General features: G+C 39.9%; 1 protein-coding gene across 11 annotated transcripts in view; it reads left to right on the top strand.

The window, feature by feature from the left end:
• Positions 1 to 17,947, top strand: part of LOC143292366 (ankyrin repeat and KH domain-containing protein 1-like) — a 72,155-nt gene extending 54,208 nt beyond the window's left edge. For 6 of the 11 annotated variants that reach the window (XM_076602568.1, XM_076602564.1, XM_076602567.1 and 3 more), the window contains 10 exons: positions 246 to 367; positions 1,387 to 1,881; positions 2,661 to 2,763; positions 3,201 to 3,317; positions 3,897 to 4,163; positions 4,809 to 6,727; positions 7,812 to 8,021; positions 12,411 to 12,625; positions 13,821 to 13,988; positions 17,530 to 17,947. In XM_076602568.1, coding sequence (XP_076458683.1) covers positions 246 to 367; positions 1,387 to 1,881; positions 2,661 to 2,763; positions 3,201 to 3,317; positions 3,897 to 4,163; positions 4,809 to 6,727; positions 7,812 to 8,021; positions 12,411 to 12,625; positions 13,821 to 13,988; positions 17,530 to 17,565 — 3,652 coding nt within the window. In that variant the 3' untranslated portion in view covers positions 17,566 to 17,947. The remainder of the gene's footprint in view (positions 1 to 245; positions 368 to 1,386; positions 1,882 to 2,660; positions 2,764 to 3,200; positions 3,318 to 3,896; positions 4,164 to 4,808; positions 6,728 to 7,811; positions 8,022 to 12,410; positions 12,626 to 13,820; positions 13,989 to 17,529) is intronic. The other 5 variants (XM_076602572.1, XM_076602571.1, XM_076602566.1 and 2 more) reach the window with 3 other exon arrangements.
• Positions 17,948 to 21,833: the final 3,886 nt, after the last annotated feature.

Genomic DNA, 21,833 nt, shown 5'->3' with positions numbered 1-21,833 from the left:
TTTCTTGATAATGAGCATGAGAAATTTATCAGTACTGCTATTGAGTGGTTTTAGACTACTTGACAGAATTCTCTACTCTTCTTGTAACTTGCACAACATGTATCTTGGTTTCAATGCAACTTAGCTGGGTGAACTGAGAATTCCTATCCACATGCTATTTACCTTCCTTTCTGTCCCAGTCCATTTCTTTTTCACCTTCTTGTCAATGTTTGACATGTAAGAATGATGAATGCCTTCTGTTGCAGTAAAAATTCTTCCCCAGAACCAGAGAGTGAAAATGGTGCACAAGATCAGGACAATGAGGACGATGATGATGATGACAATGTCCAAATTGAACCTCCTTCTGCGACGGTAACATCTACCTTGGGTAAGGTTTTGAATAACACATTGAATCCAAGGAAATATTGTTAGTAATCCCATATCATATAAAAGTTATGATTATTATCAGATAATAAAAATGGTATGCAAAATTGTTTATCTTGTGGAGTAATCCCATATCATATAAAAGTTATGATGATTATTAGATAATAAAAATTGTTTGCAAAATTGTTTACCTCCCAGGAGAAAAGTAAAAGTATTGAACATGTGGTCCAATCCTGTGGGTGTCTTGCAGTTTGTGTACAAGAAATTCATGTCACATTCTGTGCAAGGAATATCCATTTACCTGGATGAAGAAATACAGCATATTCAGATAGATTTTTTTTTTCGTTTGCCCATTCTGCTCTGCCTTGGATATGAAAAGGATCACTTTTATTTGTTTTGATATGGAAAAAGGCCTTTGTTTTCAAATATGCCAGTTGGTCTTTAAGATGAATATAACAGCATTTAGGTTTTTTTTTCCTAAAAGATTATATGCAATGAAATGTAAAAAAAAGAAATAAAAGTGTTATAAACACTCGAGGCATACATTTTAAGAGGACAAATATATGTAATTGCTATGCACATCCTTACATGTTTACTTAGTAGTTAAGAAGAAATGTTGATAATATTGACATGCACTGTATTTACACCTCAGATGACACTTGTGAAATGCCTTTTAAATCATGTTTTGTTCTGCTTCAAGGTGGGCATTGCCCCCCTGGGCCTCCCAACACAGCGCTGCCCCTGTACCCTGCCAGGGGCCTGAGCGGCCCCTGGACCCCAACCTTTCCATTTTTTTTGTTTTCTTGCAGTTGCACCCATGCATTACTTGCTCACATAGGTTTTGTTTCTGAAGCTGAAAGTTCTTAAGCAGCAGGAGACCAGCAGAAATACAAACTGTTGAAAAGTCATAGCATTAAATATGAGTAAATGGCTTATAGATAATGGAAAAATATCAAAACAAGACCCACAACAGCAGTAACACCCGAACACCTGTGTAAACGTTTTGATCCTTTGTTGTTGCAGGGACTACCTTGGTCACGAACACTGAAGCCAAAATGTCCAGAAGCAGTTCAGCAAAAAATTCTTCTCACAATCCTTGTCCTGTCTCGGCTGTCACTTCCGCTGTGTCTAGTTCCCAGACACCCTTACCCACTATCTCTTCAGTTAGTGAGAAACGTCAGCAAAATGCGGAGTCGAGGAAAAACCGGCGGAACAGGAAGGAGAAAATGTCGCACGCATCATCTAGCAAGGAGAGCTGTGTGGTGTCTGCAGCAGTGATAACAACAGCCATACTGAGCAGGGCGTCTGTGGTGACAACTACTTCGGACATCACCCTCATGACCAATGCGTTGGGGAAGGTGGGTCTGCACTCCAACACCACCTCATCCCACAGCCAGGTGGCTACCACGTCAGTCATCAGCACGGTCAACACCATTTCCAGCACTCCTTCTCAGTCCTCGGCTAACAACAAGAGGAAGAAAAATGATGTCATCAAGCCTGTCAGTGCCGGGAAGAGCAGTATGTATTCAGTATTTTATTTTTCTCTCAGTTGTATTTTTCAGGCTATTCCACAAAAAGCAGAAACCAAAGGCAGAATAATTCCAGTAAAATCTGTAGAATGAACCTCAAAGAGCACTGCTTTGTTTACACTCATGTGGTTACATGGTACATGTGTACTGTCTGTATTATTTCATACAAATAAAAATTTTTAAACATATTCCTACATATAATTTTTTCTTTTAACATATTTATTCACAGAATATATGAAGCTGTTACAACACGAATTCAAACTTCTATACACTGTTCTTCTGTATTTTAGAAATTGAAAGAAATGAAAATAAAAGAAAGTAATGAAAAGGGATAGAAGACAGTGAGAGTGAGGGAGAAAGGGGAGAGAGAATGAGTGAGAGACAGAGAAGGGCATCAATGTCTATGAGATATTGAAAGTCCAGTGCTCTTACCCATTTGGCTATCACGCTGTTGCCACCCGAAAAATAGAAGCAAGCATGATGAAAGTCGCAAGAAAAGACCAGATGTAACAACACTTACTTTCAGATAGCAGGACAAAGCTTGTGATAGTTCAAACCACAAATCTGCAGGTGAGAGACTCCTCTTATTTATGAATGGAGACTGGGAAATGACTCCCCTGTGTATGTTGTTTACAAAGATAAAAAGAAAAAATATTTTATAAGATATAAAGGAAGCTACAGCAGTTAATATTGGAGAATGTTGTGGAAGTCTGAATCTATTTTGATTTTGTGCTGTTTCATTTCTGTATATTTTGTTTCTCACTGTAGGGGTTGGAGACCTGGATGATTTTGGTTCTTACTCAGGGGGCAAGTCATTCCAAGCACAGAAGGAGCTCGATCGGTTGAACAAAAACATGAAGATCAGTACAAAGTGAGTATTCTTTTCTCAGAAATGTGATGATCTGTTGTTTTAAGTTGAGTTTTGTGATGTGATTATGGCTTTCAGAAGAGACTGTGGCTGTAACGTTGTAGCATTAAAGTGAGAGCAATTTACTTTGAGTCACAGAAGTAATATCAGTTTATATTATGAACTTACTAGTTCAGTTTGTGGTGTGTGCATATGTCAAATTTTATATCATTAGAGCTTTTGCAGCAGATACCAAGTACAAAAAGGCATAGGTGTTGACAATGCCGATAGATATTCAGTATGTTTGATTTTGACCATCCTCATAGATAGTAAATGAAAAATCATGTGATCAGCCCAAGCAGGGCATACCACAGGAAGGGGAAAATTGTAAATTATTTTGCCGATGATACTGTTATTCATCTACGAAAATGTAATTTTAGGAGAAAATTTTCCATTTACAGTGACATGTTGAACCTGTGTGAAAGAGACTCCAACGTATCTGCAAAACTTTCCCCATTGGGCACAAGTCCTCGCAAGGGGCAACGAAAAGAAGAGGGGTGGAAGGAAGTCACCAGAAAGTAAGTTATATTACAACTTGTCTATGAATTGTTACTGACATTCATAGGATTAAACTGACAAAGCAGTATGAGTCATTTGCTGGCAGCTTGTCAGTGCTAACCACAATTGGAAAATAAAATAAACAACAGTCTATGTGAAAGCTGCATATTGGTTAAGAGCAAGTTGTCATGGCAGAGTGTTAAACAGCATGTGATTGATCTCTTCTGTGGCATCCTGTATTAAACCTGTTGCAAGCTGTGGCCAGTATATAGGTCTGTTTATCCGAAAGATCTGTGACTAGTGCAGCCCTCAGACACCCAGCAGCCCTCAATCCAGCTCAGCCAATCAGATTGGAAATAATTTTTGAAAAGCATGTTCATTTATTTATTATTAATTTCTCAGTGTGTGTGTAGTAAATTCACCTATGTTCATTTATTTATAATTAAATTCTTTTCTAAATACCTGAACAAGTTTCAAATCTTCTATTTCCATGACTATATTTTCTTTCACTGTCAGTGTGCAAATAGTTTTCAGCTGTTCTAAAAATGTCTGATTGAACCCATGTGATGGATCACCCTGCACCTGTGGTAATCTTGCAGGTCATCCAAAAAGACCCCCGATATAGGCCATGGCCCAGCTACCGATGAATGCAGTAATTGCAGGTCCAAAATGGTCAACATCCCTGGCACAGCATCTGATGAATGCTGTCATTGCAGGTCCAAAAAGGTGACCGTGCCTGCCAGTGTTATTAGCCGGGTGATAGGGCGAGGAGGGTGCAATATCAACAGCATACGTGAAACTTCTGGTGCCCATGTGGACATTGAAAAATCACAGAAGGGGGCAGTGGACCGTGTCATCACCATCAAGTGAGTGGAGCGTCCAGTCATACTTTTGCTGCACTAATGCTGTCTGTCTGTCTCTCGCATTCACTCTCCCAACATTCCTCTCTCTCTTGCCCTCTTTCTCCTTCCCATTTACCTCTCTGACTTTCCTCTCTTTTTCCTTTAGAATTAGGTCATCTGCTTGTGTGTTGTGTCCGTGTATTCATTTTACTTTGTCTTGCCCACTTCTCTCTTTTTCAGTATTTGTTTAGTATCTTGACATCCGTTCATTGTAAGAGCTAATGTTAAACTAACCATAGCCAGCTAGATTTCTGTCCAGTCTGTTTGAAGTTAGTGTCTTGATAATCATGATCTCTCACATTCAGCTGTCCCTTCATCTGTTCACTCACCTTTCCGTTCCTTGTTAGTACACACAGCATAAATTTAACCATGAATGTTTGGTCTGATAAGTGGTCTCTCAATATGAAGTTGCCTTTTCACCTGCTGGCTTACCCAGTATTGATTCTCTCTCCCTACACCCCCTGAAGTGTTGATTTTTGAACAAGTAAATTTATGTATAGTCACTGAATTCTCTTTCTGCTTTTAGATGATGAATAATAATGATGGAAGACAACGTCTGATAAACAGTTATTTGTACAAATAAACATCTGTTTTGTTTGCTTGTTTCAGAGGGTCCGCTGAGGCAACTCGGATGGCTCATACAATGATCACGTCACTGGTGCAAGAGCCAGAGAAGGACCTCTCAGAAATCATTGCTCGGGTGAAAGGCAAGCCAGTGGAGAAACCTCAGCAGACCCCTGTCACAATAGGCGATTTTGCCATTGGAATGTTCACTGTTCCAACCACCACCAGCCAGTCTGCAAACATTGTCAGCCAGAAGTCCAGCACAAGCAAGTCAGGATCCAGCCGTCAGCCTGCTGGCAGCAGTTCTGCTGTCAACGGGCGGTCTTCTGGAGCTGGTGTTGGACAGGCACCCACCAACGCATGGCAGAACCCAGTGCCTGGCTCTGGAGGTCCTGCATCCCCAAGACGCAGCCCCCAAAAGCAGCTGCCACCCAGTCTTGTTCCTCACAGCTCCTCTGCCCCTGCGCCTAGTCTGGATAGTAAAGTGGTGGGACGTCCGCTTCCTGCAGCACCCGGGGAGTCGCGTCGCCAAGGGACGGCGACCTCAACCAGCACTACCACACCTCTTTCAGTTGGGTCGGCAGCTAATAGCATGAAGTCCTTGTCAAGCAGTGCAGCTGGACGTGTTGGCTCTGAACTGCGCCAACCAGCCATGCCATCTTCCAGCGCTGGAGTGGTTGGCCAGAAAGCAAGTCGACCGGCCACAACCAGCGTACGTGTGCTTCAGCGACAAACAGGACCAGTGCGGCCTGACCCCCAGCCCCTCCCCATTGTATCCAGCCACATGTCCAATCCAAGCAGCATGGCTGTCACATCCAGCAGTGGAATGACATCACCTGCTTTCTCCACTTTCCATTTGTGGAACAATTCCTCGCCAACACCAATCCTGTCCAAGAAAGAGGATTTTGCCAGTGTGGCTGCAGCAGGAGTTGTCCCTACTCAGCCCAGTTCACACAGTGGGCAGGCTGCACCTGGCTCTCCTGCTTCTACCCCCACCAATGACCCCACCAAAGCACCAGGCTATAAAGCAGGCATCGGGTCTGCATCTCCCCAGACCAGAACTGATCTTGGCGGGCCAGCCCTGGCCTTCCCTGGGCCTGTAGGAACCCCTGAACATCCAGACGACTTCAAGTCAAACAGCAGGGATCCTTTATCAGGTCCTTCAGGAATGCCGATTCTGCCTGGTTTACCTGGTGATGGGGGTCGCATGCCACCCCACTTGTCCTTTACAGGTGGTTTACCTCCGGGTGCCTTCCCAAATCAGCACCACAGCTTCTTCCCTCACCAGCCCATGTACTCAGGTCCAGGCTCATTAGATCAGAAAGAGGAGTACAGCACCCCACATCAGCCAATGACCCTTCCGGAAATCAAGAGCACCCTGAACCCCAATGCTCCAGATTTCCAGATCACTGGCACTGGAGTAGGTGGTCCTGGAGGGATGGTGAACGGCTACCCACCCCAGATGGGCGACGTGAGAAACGGTGGAGATGGTAACGTCATGAACTTCAACAACGGGGCTGGAGGAGGAGGAGGAGGAAGAGTTGAGGCAGGGGGCAACAATGGCGTCAACGCTGGAGTCAACAACATGCAGACCTATATGCAACTGGCCTATGCCTACATGAGGAACATGTCGCCTGCCGTGCTTCAGCAGCTGGGCATGGGGCTACTGGGCAACTTTGAGCAGGAGCTGTGCTACAACCTGCACCGCCTCTACATGCAGGGCCAGGTGCGGTCTGGGAGCCCCGGGCCTGGGAGGAGTCCAGCCCCAGGCCCTGGAGGTCCGGCTCACCTTGTGAACCCTGAGGGCAGTCCTGGGATGGGTCCGGGCCCTGGCCCCAGCCCTCCTGGACCTGGACCTGCAGGCCCCAGTCACATGTCCTCATTCATATCCGGGCCCAGTTTGCCCCGCAACATCTCCCCCATGCCTGGCCAGCACCGTCCAAACAGTGCTCCATGCATGCCAGGTCAGTCCATATACATATTTCGCTTTTGTTCCTTTACTGTCTGACTTGTTTCCTTGTACACATTGTGAGTCTGTATTTTGTTTGTCCGTGTGTGTGTGAAATTTTATTAGCAATTGCAAGTTGCAGCACTTTACCTTGGTCTTACTTTCCCATTCCTCTTCAGTTCTGAAGTTGCAGTCATTTGGTTGCAAAGTCAGCAGTCACACAAAAGAAAATCAGGACTTGCACAGAAGAAAATTAGGACTGATAAGGTAGTGAGCACCCCTCTCCCAGTATTCAGACATTTTCCACTGTTCTAGGTACATAACTGAATAATATCTTTTCATCTTTTGAGAGATCCCTCCCCCTCCCATACTTGGATGCAATATCATTAAGTGAAAATCACATGTGAGTAATAGAAGACCAGTCCTTCCTTTTTTTTATTTTTTTAAGCTTATAAAAATTTTTTAAAAAGGCACTTCAACATCAGTAAGAGATTTCTTCTTTTTCTTTGTTCGTGGGCTGCAACTCCCACGTTCACTTGTGTGTACATGTGTGGGCTTTTACGTGTATGACTGTTTTGTACCCCTGCAATGTAGGTAGCCATTCTCCGTTTTTCGGGGGTGTGCATGCTGGGTATGTTCTTGTTTGCATAACCCACCAAACACTGACATGGATTACAGGATCTTTAATGTGCATGTTTGATCATCTGGTTGTGTATACACACGAAGGGGGTTCAGGCACAAGCAGGTCTGCACATATGTTGACCTGGGAGATCAGAAAAATCTCCACCCTTTACCCACCAGGGGCCGTTACCGAGAGTCAAACCTGGGACCCTCATATTGAAAGCCCAACGCTTGAACCACTCAGCTATTGCACCCGTCATTAGAGATTTAATTGTTGAAGACAAATCGCCATACTGTTCATATTGAAGCAGATAATTTGTAAGAGGTTAGAATGGATCAGTTGATAAAATACACCATTTTATGCAGAATAAGGGGTTCTAAAAAATAAAAATTAATGAATTATTATTCATAGAGTTTATATATTTGTGGGTTTCATTTCATAGTTCTTTCCTATCGAGATTTAAAATGTTTGTTTCAAGATTCCGCCCCTACAACCCCAGTACGGCCCAGCAACATTGGGTCTCCCATGCCTCCTTGCACACCTCCCTTATCAGAGGGGAAGCAAACACCTGATGACAGGAAGGTGCTGAGGCCGATCGGAGGGGAGAGAGCTGCTCAGCGCAAACTGCCTCTTAACGAACCAAACCTGGGTGGCTCAGGGGACTTCAAGATGATGTGGGGTGGCTCAGGTACAACAAATCATCATCGCGACTTAGTAGAAGACCAGGGAAAGAGTACCCCTGTTTCTGGTAGTTTGATGGAGGGGGTTGGAGTGGGGGGAGAGAAAGCAAAGGTAAACATCTAAGATGGATTGGTGCAGATGTTGTTTGTGTTCGGGTTGGTGATTAGAATTACAGTAGAAATTGTCTGGATTTAAGGTTTTTTATGTATATTTTTTTTAAATATATTTTATTTACCAGAAGCAGGGGACTTTAAAATCTGGGTTTATTGCTTTGCTTTTATCATACTCCACTTGTTCAGTCATTGTGATCATCAATTTAGATGTTCCATCATTCTCTAGATAAAATCATTCAATGGACAGGAGAGTTTGGAAATGATTGGTAGTGTACAGGGTTCAGGCACATCTCTTTACATTGGCCTCAGACAAAGACCAGTGAAGGACTCGGAGTGTCCTATTTTATTGTTGAAGAGGACAAACATCCCATTACTTTTTCAAACTGTGTGCAAGGTCATTGTCTGATTCATTTCCTTGTCGGCATCATGTGTACTGTGACAAGCTTCTATCACAGGTTATCCCCTTCAAATTACCAACAATCAAAACAAGATGATGTATACATTGACGCAGTTTCAGTTTCAGTCAGTAATGTTTAACCAAGATGTAATCTCTTCAGGGATATGCTGAAGGGAAGTCAGAAAAACATCCATCTTTTCTTTTGTTGCCCAGACTGATTCGGCTGTGCATTGAACCATTTGTCAATCTTCCCAGAGAAAAAAATATCTTTGGCTAGATTTTCTGAATGACTTCTAGAAGTTGCAGTGCCAGTGTTCAGGTCAAAAAAGCTGTGTGATGTGTGTAGCGCCATCAATAGTAAACAAAATTACAAATACATTTTGTTCATTTTTAAAGGTCTTCCTTCAGGCAAAGAATGCTTGTCAGCGGAAATGTAATGAATGAGACCAGATGGAGAATAAGAAATTTGCTCCAATCCCACCTATCATTTTCAGACCAATTAGACCTTGAAAAATGTTTTGACTGACTTGTTTATGTGTCCCATTCATCTTGATGTCAAGAGGACTAATGTCTGAATAATACTCTTGATCATCTTATTATATTTGGGTGAGACAGGACACTTACCCTATTGACCTTTCCTGTACGTTGCCTAAAATTTTGTGCGCCATACTTTGTGGGTGTACAGACACCCATGCTTTCTATGAAGGAAAGACTTCTCACCGTACATTGTGGGTGTACAGACACCCATGCTTTCTATGAAGGAAAGACTTCTCACCGTACTTTGTGGGTGTACAGACACCCATGCTTTCTATGAAGGAAAGACTTCTCACCGTACTTTGTGGGTGTACAGACACCCATGCTTTCTATGAGGGAAAGACTTCTCACCGTACTTTGTGGGTATACAGACACCCATGCTTTCTATGAATGAAATACTTCTCACCGTACATTGTGGGTGTACAGACACCCATGCTTTCTATGAATGAAATACTTCTCACCGTACATTGTGGGTGTACAGACACCCATGCTTTCTATGAAGGAAAGACTTCTCACCGTACATTGTGGGTGTACAGACACCCATGCTTTCTATGAAGGAAAGACTTCTCACCGTACATTGTGGGTATACAGACACCCATGCTTTCTATGAGGGAAAGACTTCTCACCGTACATTGTGGGTGTACAGACACCCATGCTTTCTATGAGGGAAAGACTTCTCACCGTACATTGTGGGTGTACAGACACCCATGCTTTCTGTGAAGAAAAGACTCCTCGCCGTACGTCGTGGGTGTGCAGCAACCCATGCTTTCTGTATAGGAACTGATCCTTTGCCATACGTCGTGGGTGTACAGACACCCATGGTTTTTTGAAGAAACGAGACCTTGCTGTACGTCATGGGTGTACCGTCGGTAACCCACATCTGTCCGTAAAACAAATTTGACATTTCCTTCAGCAAACTTTCATCAGTGTCCGGTTTCCAGTTGCATGCATTTACTCAAGCGCTTGACTAAGTGCAGGGATGTGAGAGTTTCACGTAAATGGACTTTTTCATTTCATTATAAACAATATATATATATGTTTTTTTAAAAACTGAACTTATAGTCGGGCGTGACTGCCGCAGAACCCCCCCAGCGAGAGGCCATTCTGAGATGTGTGCAAATCTGGAGAGAAAATTGGGGGTGGGGGGGACTTAGGTACAATGTCGTCCCGACACCAAGGTGTTGTGACGCTGATATGATGTATTTGACAACAAAATCAAAGAAAGGAAAAAACCACACCATTTATGTCTGTCCCTGCGTCTGATAATGAAAAGCCCGTTTTGGTCTGTTCTGTTCTGTACATGTTGATGGCAGCTTTCTTGTGCCACACATTATGTATCACTTAGAACTGACTGAGAGTCAATTCTGAGTTGTTTAGATGAAATCTAGCATGCTTTGAATTAAAAAACAACAAACTAAGCCTTCATAACAACAAATAAACAATGATTCACTCCTGCCCTTTGGAGTGTTCTCATGGTCCGGCAAGACACACACACACACACACACACACACACACACACACACACACACACACACTGCCCTTGCACATATACACGCACTCGCATACACACTGATGCACACACACACACAAACGGGCGTGCATGATCTCTGCCTGTCCAGCCACACTTTGTGGAAGGACCACAACATTTGACTAATGCTCTGTGTATGTGTGTGTGTGATGAAATTACGTCAGCTGATGATGCAGTGGTACATTGGTTGCTGCAGCTTTGTAGATGTTATTTAAATCAGGGGTCTTTTTAGATGAAGTACAAAAGATGCATCTCCATTACTAACCGAATTTTTTTGTTTTTTTGTTTTGTATCAGACTTTAGGCTTATAAGAAACACTGTTCTTTCGTTTTTGTGTTTATGTGCATACACACACACACCACACCCCATCCTCTACACACACACAGATACACACACACAAATGCAAGTGTGTCCATTCCATATGTTGTCAGAAAGGATAGTAAAAGTGCCCACACAAGTGTGATTTGTTCTAGCCCTTCCCCATCTTTCCCCCTTCCGTCCTCCTTTATCACTTGATGTTATGACATACACCAGCATGGTGTGTTTACTGTATGGAGTTCAGCTGGTGCCAGCAGCATTTCCTTGACCGAGATTTCAGCATTCCTGGTGCTTTTTTTCTTCATAGGCAGGTTTCCTTTGTTTTGAATTGATCGGAATAAGAAAAAAATTCTGTTATCAACTAGATGTAGATCAATGGATTTCATACATAAATAATATATAGTTCTCAAAAAAGTTTTTTTCCAACTAGATAAAAATAGCCGGTACCAATCAGTTCTGATTATCCTTTTTTTTTCCCCAAGAAAAACAATTCATTCTAAATTGTATTTAAATCAGTTCTTTTATCTAGTACAATAAATATCCATTTTTGAAATGAGTTAAACTTCAGAGTAAAACTGCAGACTTGAACAAGTATATCATGCACAACACACAAAAAGGTAATACTACTAATAGCGGATGGAACCGAATCTGGCCTGATCTCTGTGGCACCAATTCCAAACGGTGGGCAAGAAGCGCTTTCATACCAACGCATGCCCCCCCCCCCCCCCCCCCTCTCTCTCTCTCTCTCTAGCAGGCGCGAGTGATGTCACATAAACAACATGTGGTGCGCAAGGCGTTCTTTGCAAGTGTGGGTGGCTGCACACCCACGACATACAGTGCGCAAAATTTATTCTTTGAGAGTATTGGTGTGGACACACCCACGATGTACTGGGACGTTTACTGTTTATTTATTTGATTGTTTATGGATAAAACAAAATAATTTTCAGTTGATATGTAGTATGATACATTAAAAATAAAATCATGAAATTTAATGGAAGTGGCTTTAAAATTACTTGAGTGACATAGCAAAAAACGTGTGTGGATGGGAGTACACCCACAACGTATGGGAAAGGTTAATGTATTGTCTATGTGGATGTATATACCCCTGATTCCAGTGTTGTACTTACATAAAATCATTGATTTCTGTTGTGGGTGAGAGTGACAGTCAGAGTTAATCAGAATCTTGTCAAGAAGTTTTGTAGTTTGCTCAGGGTAGAAAATGTGGAATATGTGCATGCACATATACTCATGCACACACACATAAATAGATATGTGCATGCACATGTGCATAATTGTATGCATACTCAGGCACAGTGTTAAACATACACATGCATGAACACACACATGCACATTGAATGCATTCATTATAAATGATCATCAGTAAGAGTATTAGGTTTTTTGGACTGCTTTTATTGTTCTTGTGTAGTTTTGCACTTACTCATACCACTACTAGTGTTGCAGAAAATGTGCCTATGCGATACATCCATAGATTTTTTTTGTTTAAAGAGATGACAAAAGACTGGATGCCAGCAACGTCACCACAAATGACAGCAGCTGCCATGCCAACATCTGTGATGACATCATCAGTAGTGACAGGTAGCAACATGGCCTACACCCTCAGTCAGCGAGAGAACCCTGCACCAGCATCTGATGGCATGAATGCTTTCCATGAACCCTTTCCGACTGCTAGTATGGATCCCCCTGTGGATCCTACAATGCAGGTGAGACTATTTATTTATTAATTATTTCTTCTTTTGTTTTTTGGTAGAGGAGAAATGTGTATCCATGTATCTATAGTTGGCTTGACTAATGCCAGTTGTGTGTGTGTGTTTTCAAGTACAGAATTGCATGTCTGATTAACTGCAGCATGAGGATGAATTTTCTAACCATGTACTGAATGTCTAACCTTTCGGTTTGGGGTGAAAAGAAGACAGCAAGTGGAGGTGTGCCACAATGGTACAACAGATGTGAAAAAAAAAAAAAGGCCTTAAAAAAAATTTGTGTATTTTTAATTACTAGCCATTTCTTGCAATCAGTGATATTCTCTCAGACATGATATGTAGATAAAATCTGCCATAAAAATATGAAAAAAAACAGTGATTAGCTCGGGGAGAGTGGAGAAAAAGAAAGGGCGTACAAGGAAGAAAGCTTGCTTCCGGATCAGCACCCAACACATTTTGTAATGAGAATGTCATGCACATCACTGGACATGCTGTAAGGGGACACACACCCTCCCGCCTTCCCAGTGCATCCATACTCAAACAAGTACATGTGTATATGCACACCTGAACACATACAAAACACAACATAAAACCTCTGGACTGCTGGATAGTTGCAAGGATTCCTTTTTTTTTTTCTTTTTCTTTTTTTTGAGTGAACTGCTATTGTGATTTTGAAAGTGGAAAGATATCCACTATCCTGCCAGATAAAACCAGGTCAGGCATTGATACATTTAACATTTTCACCTGATATATTTACACCTTAGCAGAATAGATAGACTGGATGGAAAGCGCTGCATCTTCAGTATATTGTCCTGATCTTAAGTCACTAACATTTTTCATTACAAATTGTTTAGTAATTGCTCGCATATTATATTTATAACAGTAGTAACTTTTTTTGATGGGGAATGAAAGCTGTGACTTCAAAAAAGATTGAACACCTTTCTCAAAACAAAAACAAAAAATGATAATGAAACAATGTAAAGCATCTTTCCTTTTCATCCCCTGCTTTAATAGTGTGTAAGTTTGCAAAGATCCAGCTTACAGTTACATGGAAAAAACAACTTAACCTGAGGGTCAGTATGGTGTTCATGTCAAAGGAGATAAATCAGGTAACCTAGCATTGAAGTCGCAGGTTTCATTGAAATTGGGATTAGTAGTAGTCTGTAATCATCTGGTCCTGCAATGGCCTTTGCAGAACCCTCAGTTGATGATGCAACAGATGTATCCCAACGGTCTGAATTACAACCTCCCCATGTTTGGGTCGCGAGGCAGTAGTGGAGGAGGAGGAGGAGTGGGTGATGGTGGCATGACAATGTGGAACCAGGCTGTCAAGGCAGGGCCCAACGAAGCAGGAGATAGTGAGGTAGAATTTCACTCCGCTTCACCTTCATGTTGATATTGTCTGTAATAACACAACATGTTCTCACAGTGTGAAATGTTTTGTTACAGACTAATCAATGAAAAGCATTCAAAACACTTAACTTTAGCTTACTGGAACACAATTTGTGTTTTCCAAGATTATATATATTTAAAAAAAAAAAAGTGAGTAATGATTGATGATAGAATTTGATTGATTTGATGGTGGAGGTGATTTCCTGCTTACCCAAGCCACTCTCATCCATCCCATTCTATTATGCCTCTCACTTTAGTGATAGGATTCTTTATTAAATAATACACTGATTTTTATGTAAATGAAAATGTGCTCAAATCTTTGAATATTTTATTTGGACTTCATTCTTGGTAATTCATAAAGACATGTTCATGCTTCCAATAGTTCCATATTTGAAAATAATACTGATGTTCACTGTCATTCACTTACAAGCCTCATCAAGGCAAAATCCATTGACCTATTTCTGATACTTCATTTTTGACTCATACATGATTAAACAAAGTTAATCTCCATTTTCAGGTGTCATTTCATGTTTGCTTAAAAGTATTAACTGTCCATTCGACACTGAAAACCACTTTTCATATCTTGTACAGTGCCTGAGATGGTAGTTGCTAAGAAGTACTCTGTTTTACTACTCTTAGCTGGTAACTTATTTTTCATATGATTTCATTTTTATATTGACTGAGATAAACATTTGTACTGTTACATTGCACAGACTAGTCACTGTAGGGTTTAAATCTACCAGTCTTAATGTAAATGATTTACAGTTATTAATATGACTTTCCAGTCAGTCTGTGGTCATATTTGTTAAGTCAGATTTATAGTGCATAAAAGAGATCCTGAAACTCTATTTTTGTTTGAAGTCTTTATTTATTTTTTTTAATTTTACTTTGGGTGGTGGTGGTTTGTTTTGTTTTGTCTTCAGTCAGTTTTGTGGATAAATATGAACTGTAATGGTGCTTATAAAAAAAAAAAAAAAAAAAAATTCTGATGTTTTGTTATTTTTTTGTTTTTTATCAGCAATTTTTTATAGAAATGTTTTTTCTTTCTTATATAACCTATTGATTGATTTTATAAAGTCAGCTTGTATAAATATTTTTTAGAAAGTTCATGTAAGTGTTAACTTTTTGTGAAAGTGATCTGTAATTTTGGTCAAAAGAATTCATTTTCACCCATCAGCCATATACTTCGGGAATGATGTGTTTCTATTTTTATTTCAGAATATTTTTATCATCAGTTTTTCACTGTAAAATATTGATTTCACAAGTTCTTCACTGTGCAACAATCTAGTCTTGGACATGGATTTGTGAAACTTTTTTTTTCAGTAAAGAAGACAGAAGCTCTGTTATTATACTTTGAGATTGCTGTAACTGCCCTTCGTTTTTTTCCCCCCAATTTCTGTTACAAAAATTCGGTTATGAAAATATTAATCTTTGAAGGCTGTCCCAAGTGAATGAAATAATGGCATCACAAAGTTCTATATACACAGTGGAAATGTGTTGAAAATATTCGGAAGTGTAGAGTACCTCGGCACACTGTCCCCAAAATACAGATCTCACTAGCAGCATTGACGTCACTCCCATCGGTCTGTTGCCTTTCAGGCCCTGATCCTTAGTGCTCTGTTTTGACCTTACCCTCCACTAACGAACATTTGCTTGAACATTACTTAAATCTATCGTGAAATGCCGATCTGATGATTATCTGATGCAGTTTGTTTGCTTTTTTTTTTCTTGTAATTTTATTCATTTTTAAAATAAAATAAAAACAAACAAACAAAAAAAAAAACCCCTGCAACTTTGTACTTTAAATCCATTTGTATCCATTCAGGGATTCATACTGACACATTAACAAACCATCCTCCTTTTCTCTTTGTTGTTGAAAACTAGCCAGTTTGAAAATGAAGGCAACTTTGTGAGCCTAATTTGTACCACATAGTTGCTTGAGGTGGCTGTCATTTTCAGTGCTTGGGCTGTTGGTCCAACAATCATATGAACTGGGCCAGCAGTTTATTAATCATTATCAACAGACCAACACACACACACAGATTATTTGCTGACCAGTCTCATAACACAGTCTGTCAAATGAAACAAAAGTGATTGTTAAATTAAATATTCCAGTAACATAGCCTGTCAAGTGAAAACTAAATTAATTGCTGACTAGTCTGGTAATACTAACAGTCTGTCAAATGAAAAGCACTAGACTGATAGTTAACTAACCTGGTAACACTTTCTGTCAAAAGTAGATTGATTGCTGACTAGTCTGGTTAGAATTTGTTAACTGAATTCCTGTCTTGTGACATACATTGTGAAATACTTTCCACACAAACATTATCTATTCAAGTTTGTTTTGTTAGCTTTTGCTTGTGCATGTCCATGAATTTGTGTGTGTGCTACTGGCAATGACCGATGCTAAAATACACTTCATGGCTTATACATACATGGCTTTAACTTTCTTTCCATTGCAACAAGGTTAAGGCTGCAGAATATAAACTGTCCACAGACTGCTTTTTAATCATATACATTGTTCTGTTTGCATTTGGTATTTGTTCTGAAATAACTTCAGTAAGCATTTTATACATACATACCAATTCTCATTTGCCATTTTCTTGATTTTGCTAGTCTGTGTATGAGTTAGGATGCTTGACATAATGCACAAGAACACTGCTGAAGTACATTTTAATTATTAAATCTCTGATAAAAGAAAAATTGAGGGATACAGTTGAAATCTGTGGACAGTTTATTTATTTATATGTTTGTTTGTTTACTTTATAAAGCAGAAACCCGTAGCATGTTAATATTGTATATGAATGTTACACCTTTTTCGTTATGTAACATGATATGCAAAAAATATGTTATTGTAACATTAGGATATTGTTACAGTATTTTCAGTAAGCTTTCTGGATTTGGCATTTACTGAGGATCCAAGTCTGGAACATACAGCAAAATTAGGCTAGCACAGCTTTAGATCATGTATATATGGTGTCATATTCTCTCTCTCTCTCTCTTTCTCTCAAATCTTAGATATTTTGTTGTCACCATCCGGTCAGAAATCAGTGATACACAAAATAGATGAATACTATTGTTGTTGCATTTGTGTGATGATGGTTGTACATGTGTGTTAGTGTTATATCACTCTATTGGTACATTATTTTGATTCATGTGAAAAGTGTTAGCAATGCACATAGTTTCGCTTTATATCTGTCTACACTTAAAAGACTTGACTGAAGGCATTTGGAGTATATTAGGCATACACAGGGTGAGCATGTTATTGGATCTCATTAGATTGGAATTATGCTTGGTGACAATTTGTGTTGGGTGCCTTTGTTTGAGGGATGGGGGATAGGGGGGTTAGTATGTCCAGTCAATGACTTATTCCCACTGTCATTCACTGTGTGTGAACCCGTGTGTGTGTGTGTGTGAGCTAAAGATATATCAATGAAAATAATTATATGTGGAATTGCAGTTTCTCTGAGGTTTCAGCCCTATTGAACTGAATGGTTTGACTTATGTTTCAGGCATGGCGGAGTAACTGGAGCCATACGGACATGTGAGGATTTTCCAAGCCTGAATCAGTTATAGTGTGTACCATTATGAAATGGTAATTTGAAGTGGCATTGTACATTTTTTTGTTACATTGATTTTGGATTTTGGGGGAAATGCATGTCTGCAGTCCAAGATGACTGTAAACATAATCCAGTGAAAAGTTAGCATTGGCTGAGCAAGAGGAACGTGCATGGAGTGATGGAGTCGGCCATGCTCATGTCCAATGAATTCGCCTGTTTCTTGTGCTTTTTTTCTCTCGACTCTCCCTCTATCTTCCAACCCACCCTTCACTTATCTCTCTTAATTAAAGTACGTAGAACAATTTTCCTTTCTGGTGAGGAGAATGTCAGTCATGAATGTAAGAAAAAATAAATAAAGCTTGGGAAAGTATGACTTTTGTTTGTTGTTGATATGCTTGCTTGTTGGGTTGGTTGGTTGGTGGCAGTGTATGAGAGAGTGTGTGTGTTACTGTTTTTGGTCTAGCAGAAGTTTATTGTTGATTCTGGCAAAGTCCAGCACTTGCTGACATAACATTGCCTGTGGACAGACAAATATGTTGTATAAAATGCTGTCTTTGTTAATTACTGTGCATTCATATAAGCTGGCAAAACAAAATCAGGATAACAATGCACAAATGTTCACACAAATCATCTTAACAGTATAACTGTAATTAGTATAAACATATTACTAACCTTACCCTTTTGGGGGACCAGTGTGTAGTACTGTGACATAACTGTTTACTGGACCATTAAACACGCCAGCATTTTGTTGAGACTGTAATTTCCTTGTACAACAGTTACATTCTCATGCTGATGTTTCTTTATAAATCCTGCAGACATTTGGTACACACAGAGTTTCTCATGTCTTCTTGAGTTTGTAAGGAAAATACAGAGTGGGTCTGTGACTGAATGAAGGACTTTATATTACCAAAACTTCAGAGAGAGCACTATTGATAATTCTAATGAAGTAACCACTGGGATTCTTGCTGCTGGTGCAATGAGAGTTGAAAGCACAAACTTCCGGAGATGGGATCAAAGCTTTAACACAGTACTGTTTACTTTGTTTTGGATCAGTTTCATGCAAGGTATGAGCTGAATAATCACTGAGGTCATGTCAGCAGACTTTAGAATTCACCACAGCATGCAGTAGGTGGTCTCAGAAATACTGAAAGAAGATAAACAGCAAGACTGACATACAGGCCTTTCCCAGCTGACATGTCTGGACAGATTTGTCAAACATTACAAATTTGGCATCATTTTCACAAAGAACACCAGCCTCCATCACGTAATGTATGCAGATCAGCACAATAACACATGATCACTTCATACACAGAAGCACAAACTCACACCACATATGAAAGCATTTACTCGTATTCATAATAAATAATCCAAAACACATACAAGTGAACTCCATGTTTCCCTGCAATGAAGCAGTAGTTGTCATCTGTCAGGGACTTCAAATGTGGTGGTGTCTTATCAGGAAGGATAGGCACTACTGAACATCTGTTTATCCTTTCACCACTGTGAGGATTACATACAACCTGTGCAGCTTTCCCAATCTGGGAGATTCTAGCTCTACTGCAGTTATTTTTGGATGATGAAAAGACTTAAAAATAAGAGTGTCATCACTATGAAAATCATTGACATATTACCCCTCATATCATTGTTTACAGTACTTGTAAGATACTCACATTGTTCGGTTTCAGATCACTGTAAACATTTTGAAAATTTAATGCTTACCAGTTGTGGAATGTATCTTAAGCTATGATAATAAACTGACTTGTTATTGGAAAAAAAATTATATATATAGTGCCTTAACTGCACTCATTCATAAACATAGAATTATGCCCATTTCTTCATTATAAACTTGTACTTAGTTCAAACATTGAACAGGTTCAATAAATCTGGATCAGATGCCTGAACAGTGCCCCAGCATAAACAAGGAAATATGCAGTGGTGCCCAAGCAATAAACTGGAGGGGGTGTGGGGGGACATTGGAAAAAGAATACACACTGGTGCCCAAGCAGTGCTAGAGAACAGGGTGGAATGAATCCAATGACTGCAGCAATGCAGTGTCTCCTTATGGAACAGAAATGCCTGTCATAAAAGACTGCTAATATCCTGAAAAAGTCACATGGAAAGTGTGCTCCTTAAATGTTGGTTTGCACAACATAACCTATTAAACAAAACAAAAACGAAAAACACAGCCAAAAGTGAATTTGATTGCCCTATTTTATTGATGATAAAACTCATTGGACAGTGGATTTACTGACACCTTTTTTCACAACTGAGCTTATTAGTCCTGATTTTGGTTTCTGAAGGAAGAAAATGGATTGGTATGTCAGCTGGGACAACAACAGAGCAAGATATATGGTATGCCTAATCTAATGATACAAAAGCCCTGAGCATTTACATTATAATACAGTGAAAAGCACAATGACATAAGCATACTAAAATCGCACAATACACCTGCACGCGCAAATATTGGAGCCTCGACCCATAAACCCACATTCACACCACACAAGATGTAGACACACAAACATGCAAGTACACCTTGGCCACTCAAGGTATGCACATTTAAAACAAAAATGTAACCATAATGAAAAAGAATAAATAAAATGAAGATGAGAAATATGTTACTGATGACAAATTAGTTACAAGCTTGGGTATGGTTGTGTGAGAGATGGAGATCTGAGATGAGTGGTGTGAGGTAATGCCACTTGACGGGGCAGCACACACACACCAACCCTGCAAAATGAGAAGACAAAAAGCAAATGAAAAACAATAGTTGCAGCATTCAAAGACATGGTCTCCATTGTTGCAGCTGGTTGACGTGCTGACTCTAAGTATGCCAGTACTATAAATCTTAAGGCTACCAGTGTTACTCACCACTAAAACCTTATGCAATATTTATATGTCTGGTAATAGCAAATGTGGATGATAACGCAGCAAATTTGAACAAATTTGATCAGCTGTTGGCACAGTGCTAAACCCAATAAATGAATGGCAAAGACAATTTTCTCTTTGTATACTTTTTCTCCTCACTCCTGTCAAAAGACTGACAACTATCCCAGTTAAGTGCTGTGGACTTGGAAATTAGAGATCACTGTCAAGTGTGAACTATTGACTGATTGACTCGTGTTGGATGATAGAGATTACAGTCAAGTGTCAACTACTCACTGGTGTGTAAGAGTTGCTCAAACTTCCAGACACTACAGGTGTTTGTGATTAGTTCATGGTTGGAATTAGCTTCTCCATTCACTGGGGTTCTTTGTGTCATGACTGTTAAGCCCAGTGTGTGGCTCAGAACTTAGCAAAGTACATGTCATAAATCCAGCTTGCAATCCATCACTGTGCTCATTTGATCATAGAAACATAAACACACACAGTGTAATTTCAGGAAATCCACATTTGGCTACCTATTAGGTCATGAATCATGGAAGAAATCTATTCGCAGGTATGAGTGTGTGGAACTAGCTGCCTGTGACCACAATTAATGCACATATTTTTGTGAAGGTATTCTGCAACAGAGAAGCAAAGGACCTTTCTGAATCATGACTAGAAAAATATAAAAATGGTTCATGACCCAGCATAACTATATTCTATTAGTTGATGGTTGAATCATCATCATTGTTACGATCTTTATGTTGTGGCATAAAATAAGATTTTCCCAAGCCTCGTTTGTTTTGACACTTTCCCCTAAGAAAGCGGCACATTATTTAGGTGTTGCATTTCCATAGTTATGTATATTCATGAAATGTTGCATTGAGAAAAATGACAATGGCTACAAAAGAGTTGTCACTAGCCAAATTGACCGCCGCTCCCCCGGTCTCCCCCATTGGGAGAGAAAAAAAAAGCATAAAGCACTGAAACCGTGACACTTAAGTATCAACGTTTAATTAATGTATATTAACTAAATTCTCCCTCCATTGGCCAAGGACTGTGATAAGTCTTTGCTTTGATATGGTGGGTATTAAATTCTTCTACCTCTTCGTATGAGAAATACATTCGCATTCGTTCAGTGGCTTTACACACTCTCTGTGCTGCTTTGAAAAACAAAACAATGTGGTGCACAATGGAAGACATGCAAACACAGAACGCATAGAAACAATAAAACATTTCTAATGATTTAAAAATAAAATTCAAATGCAAGTTCGAAAATATAATCACGACGGCGTTTTACCTCTGAATGTTTTTTTAATTAAATTTTTACGAACTTTTTTTTTTTTTTTTAAATAGTTCTAAACAGCCAGCGACTGCGTGTGCAACTTGAGAAT

The sequence above is a fragment of the Babylonia areolata genome, chromosome 18 (assembly GCF_041734735.1).
Source record: "Babylonia areolata isolate BAREFJ2019XMU chromosome 18, ASM4173473v1, whole genome shotgun sequence".
Lineage (NCBI taxonomy): Eukaryota > Metazoa > Mollusca > Gastropoda > Neogastropoda > Buccinidae > Babylonia > Babylonia areolata.
Note: the sequence above shows the minus strand (reverse complement) of the source record. Positions and strands in the feature narration are given on the sequence as shown.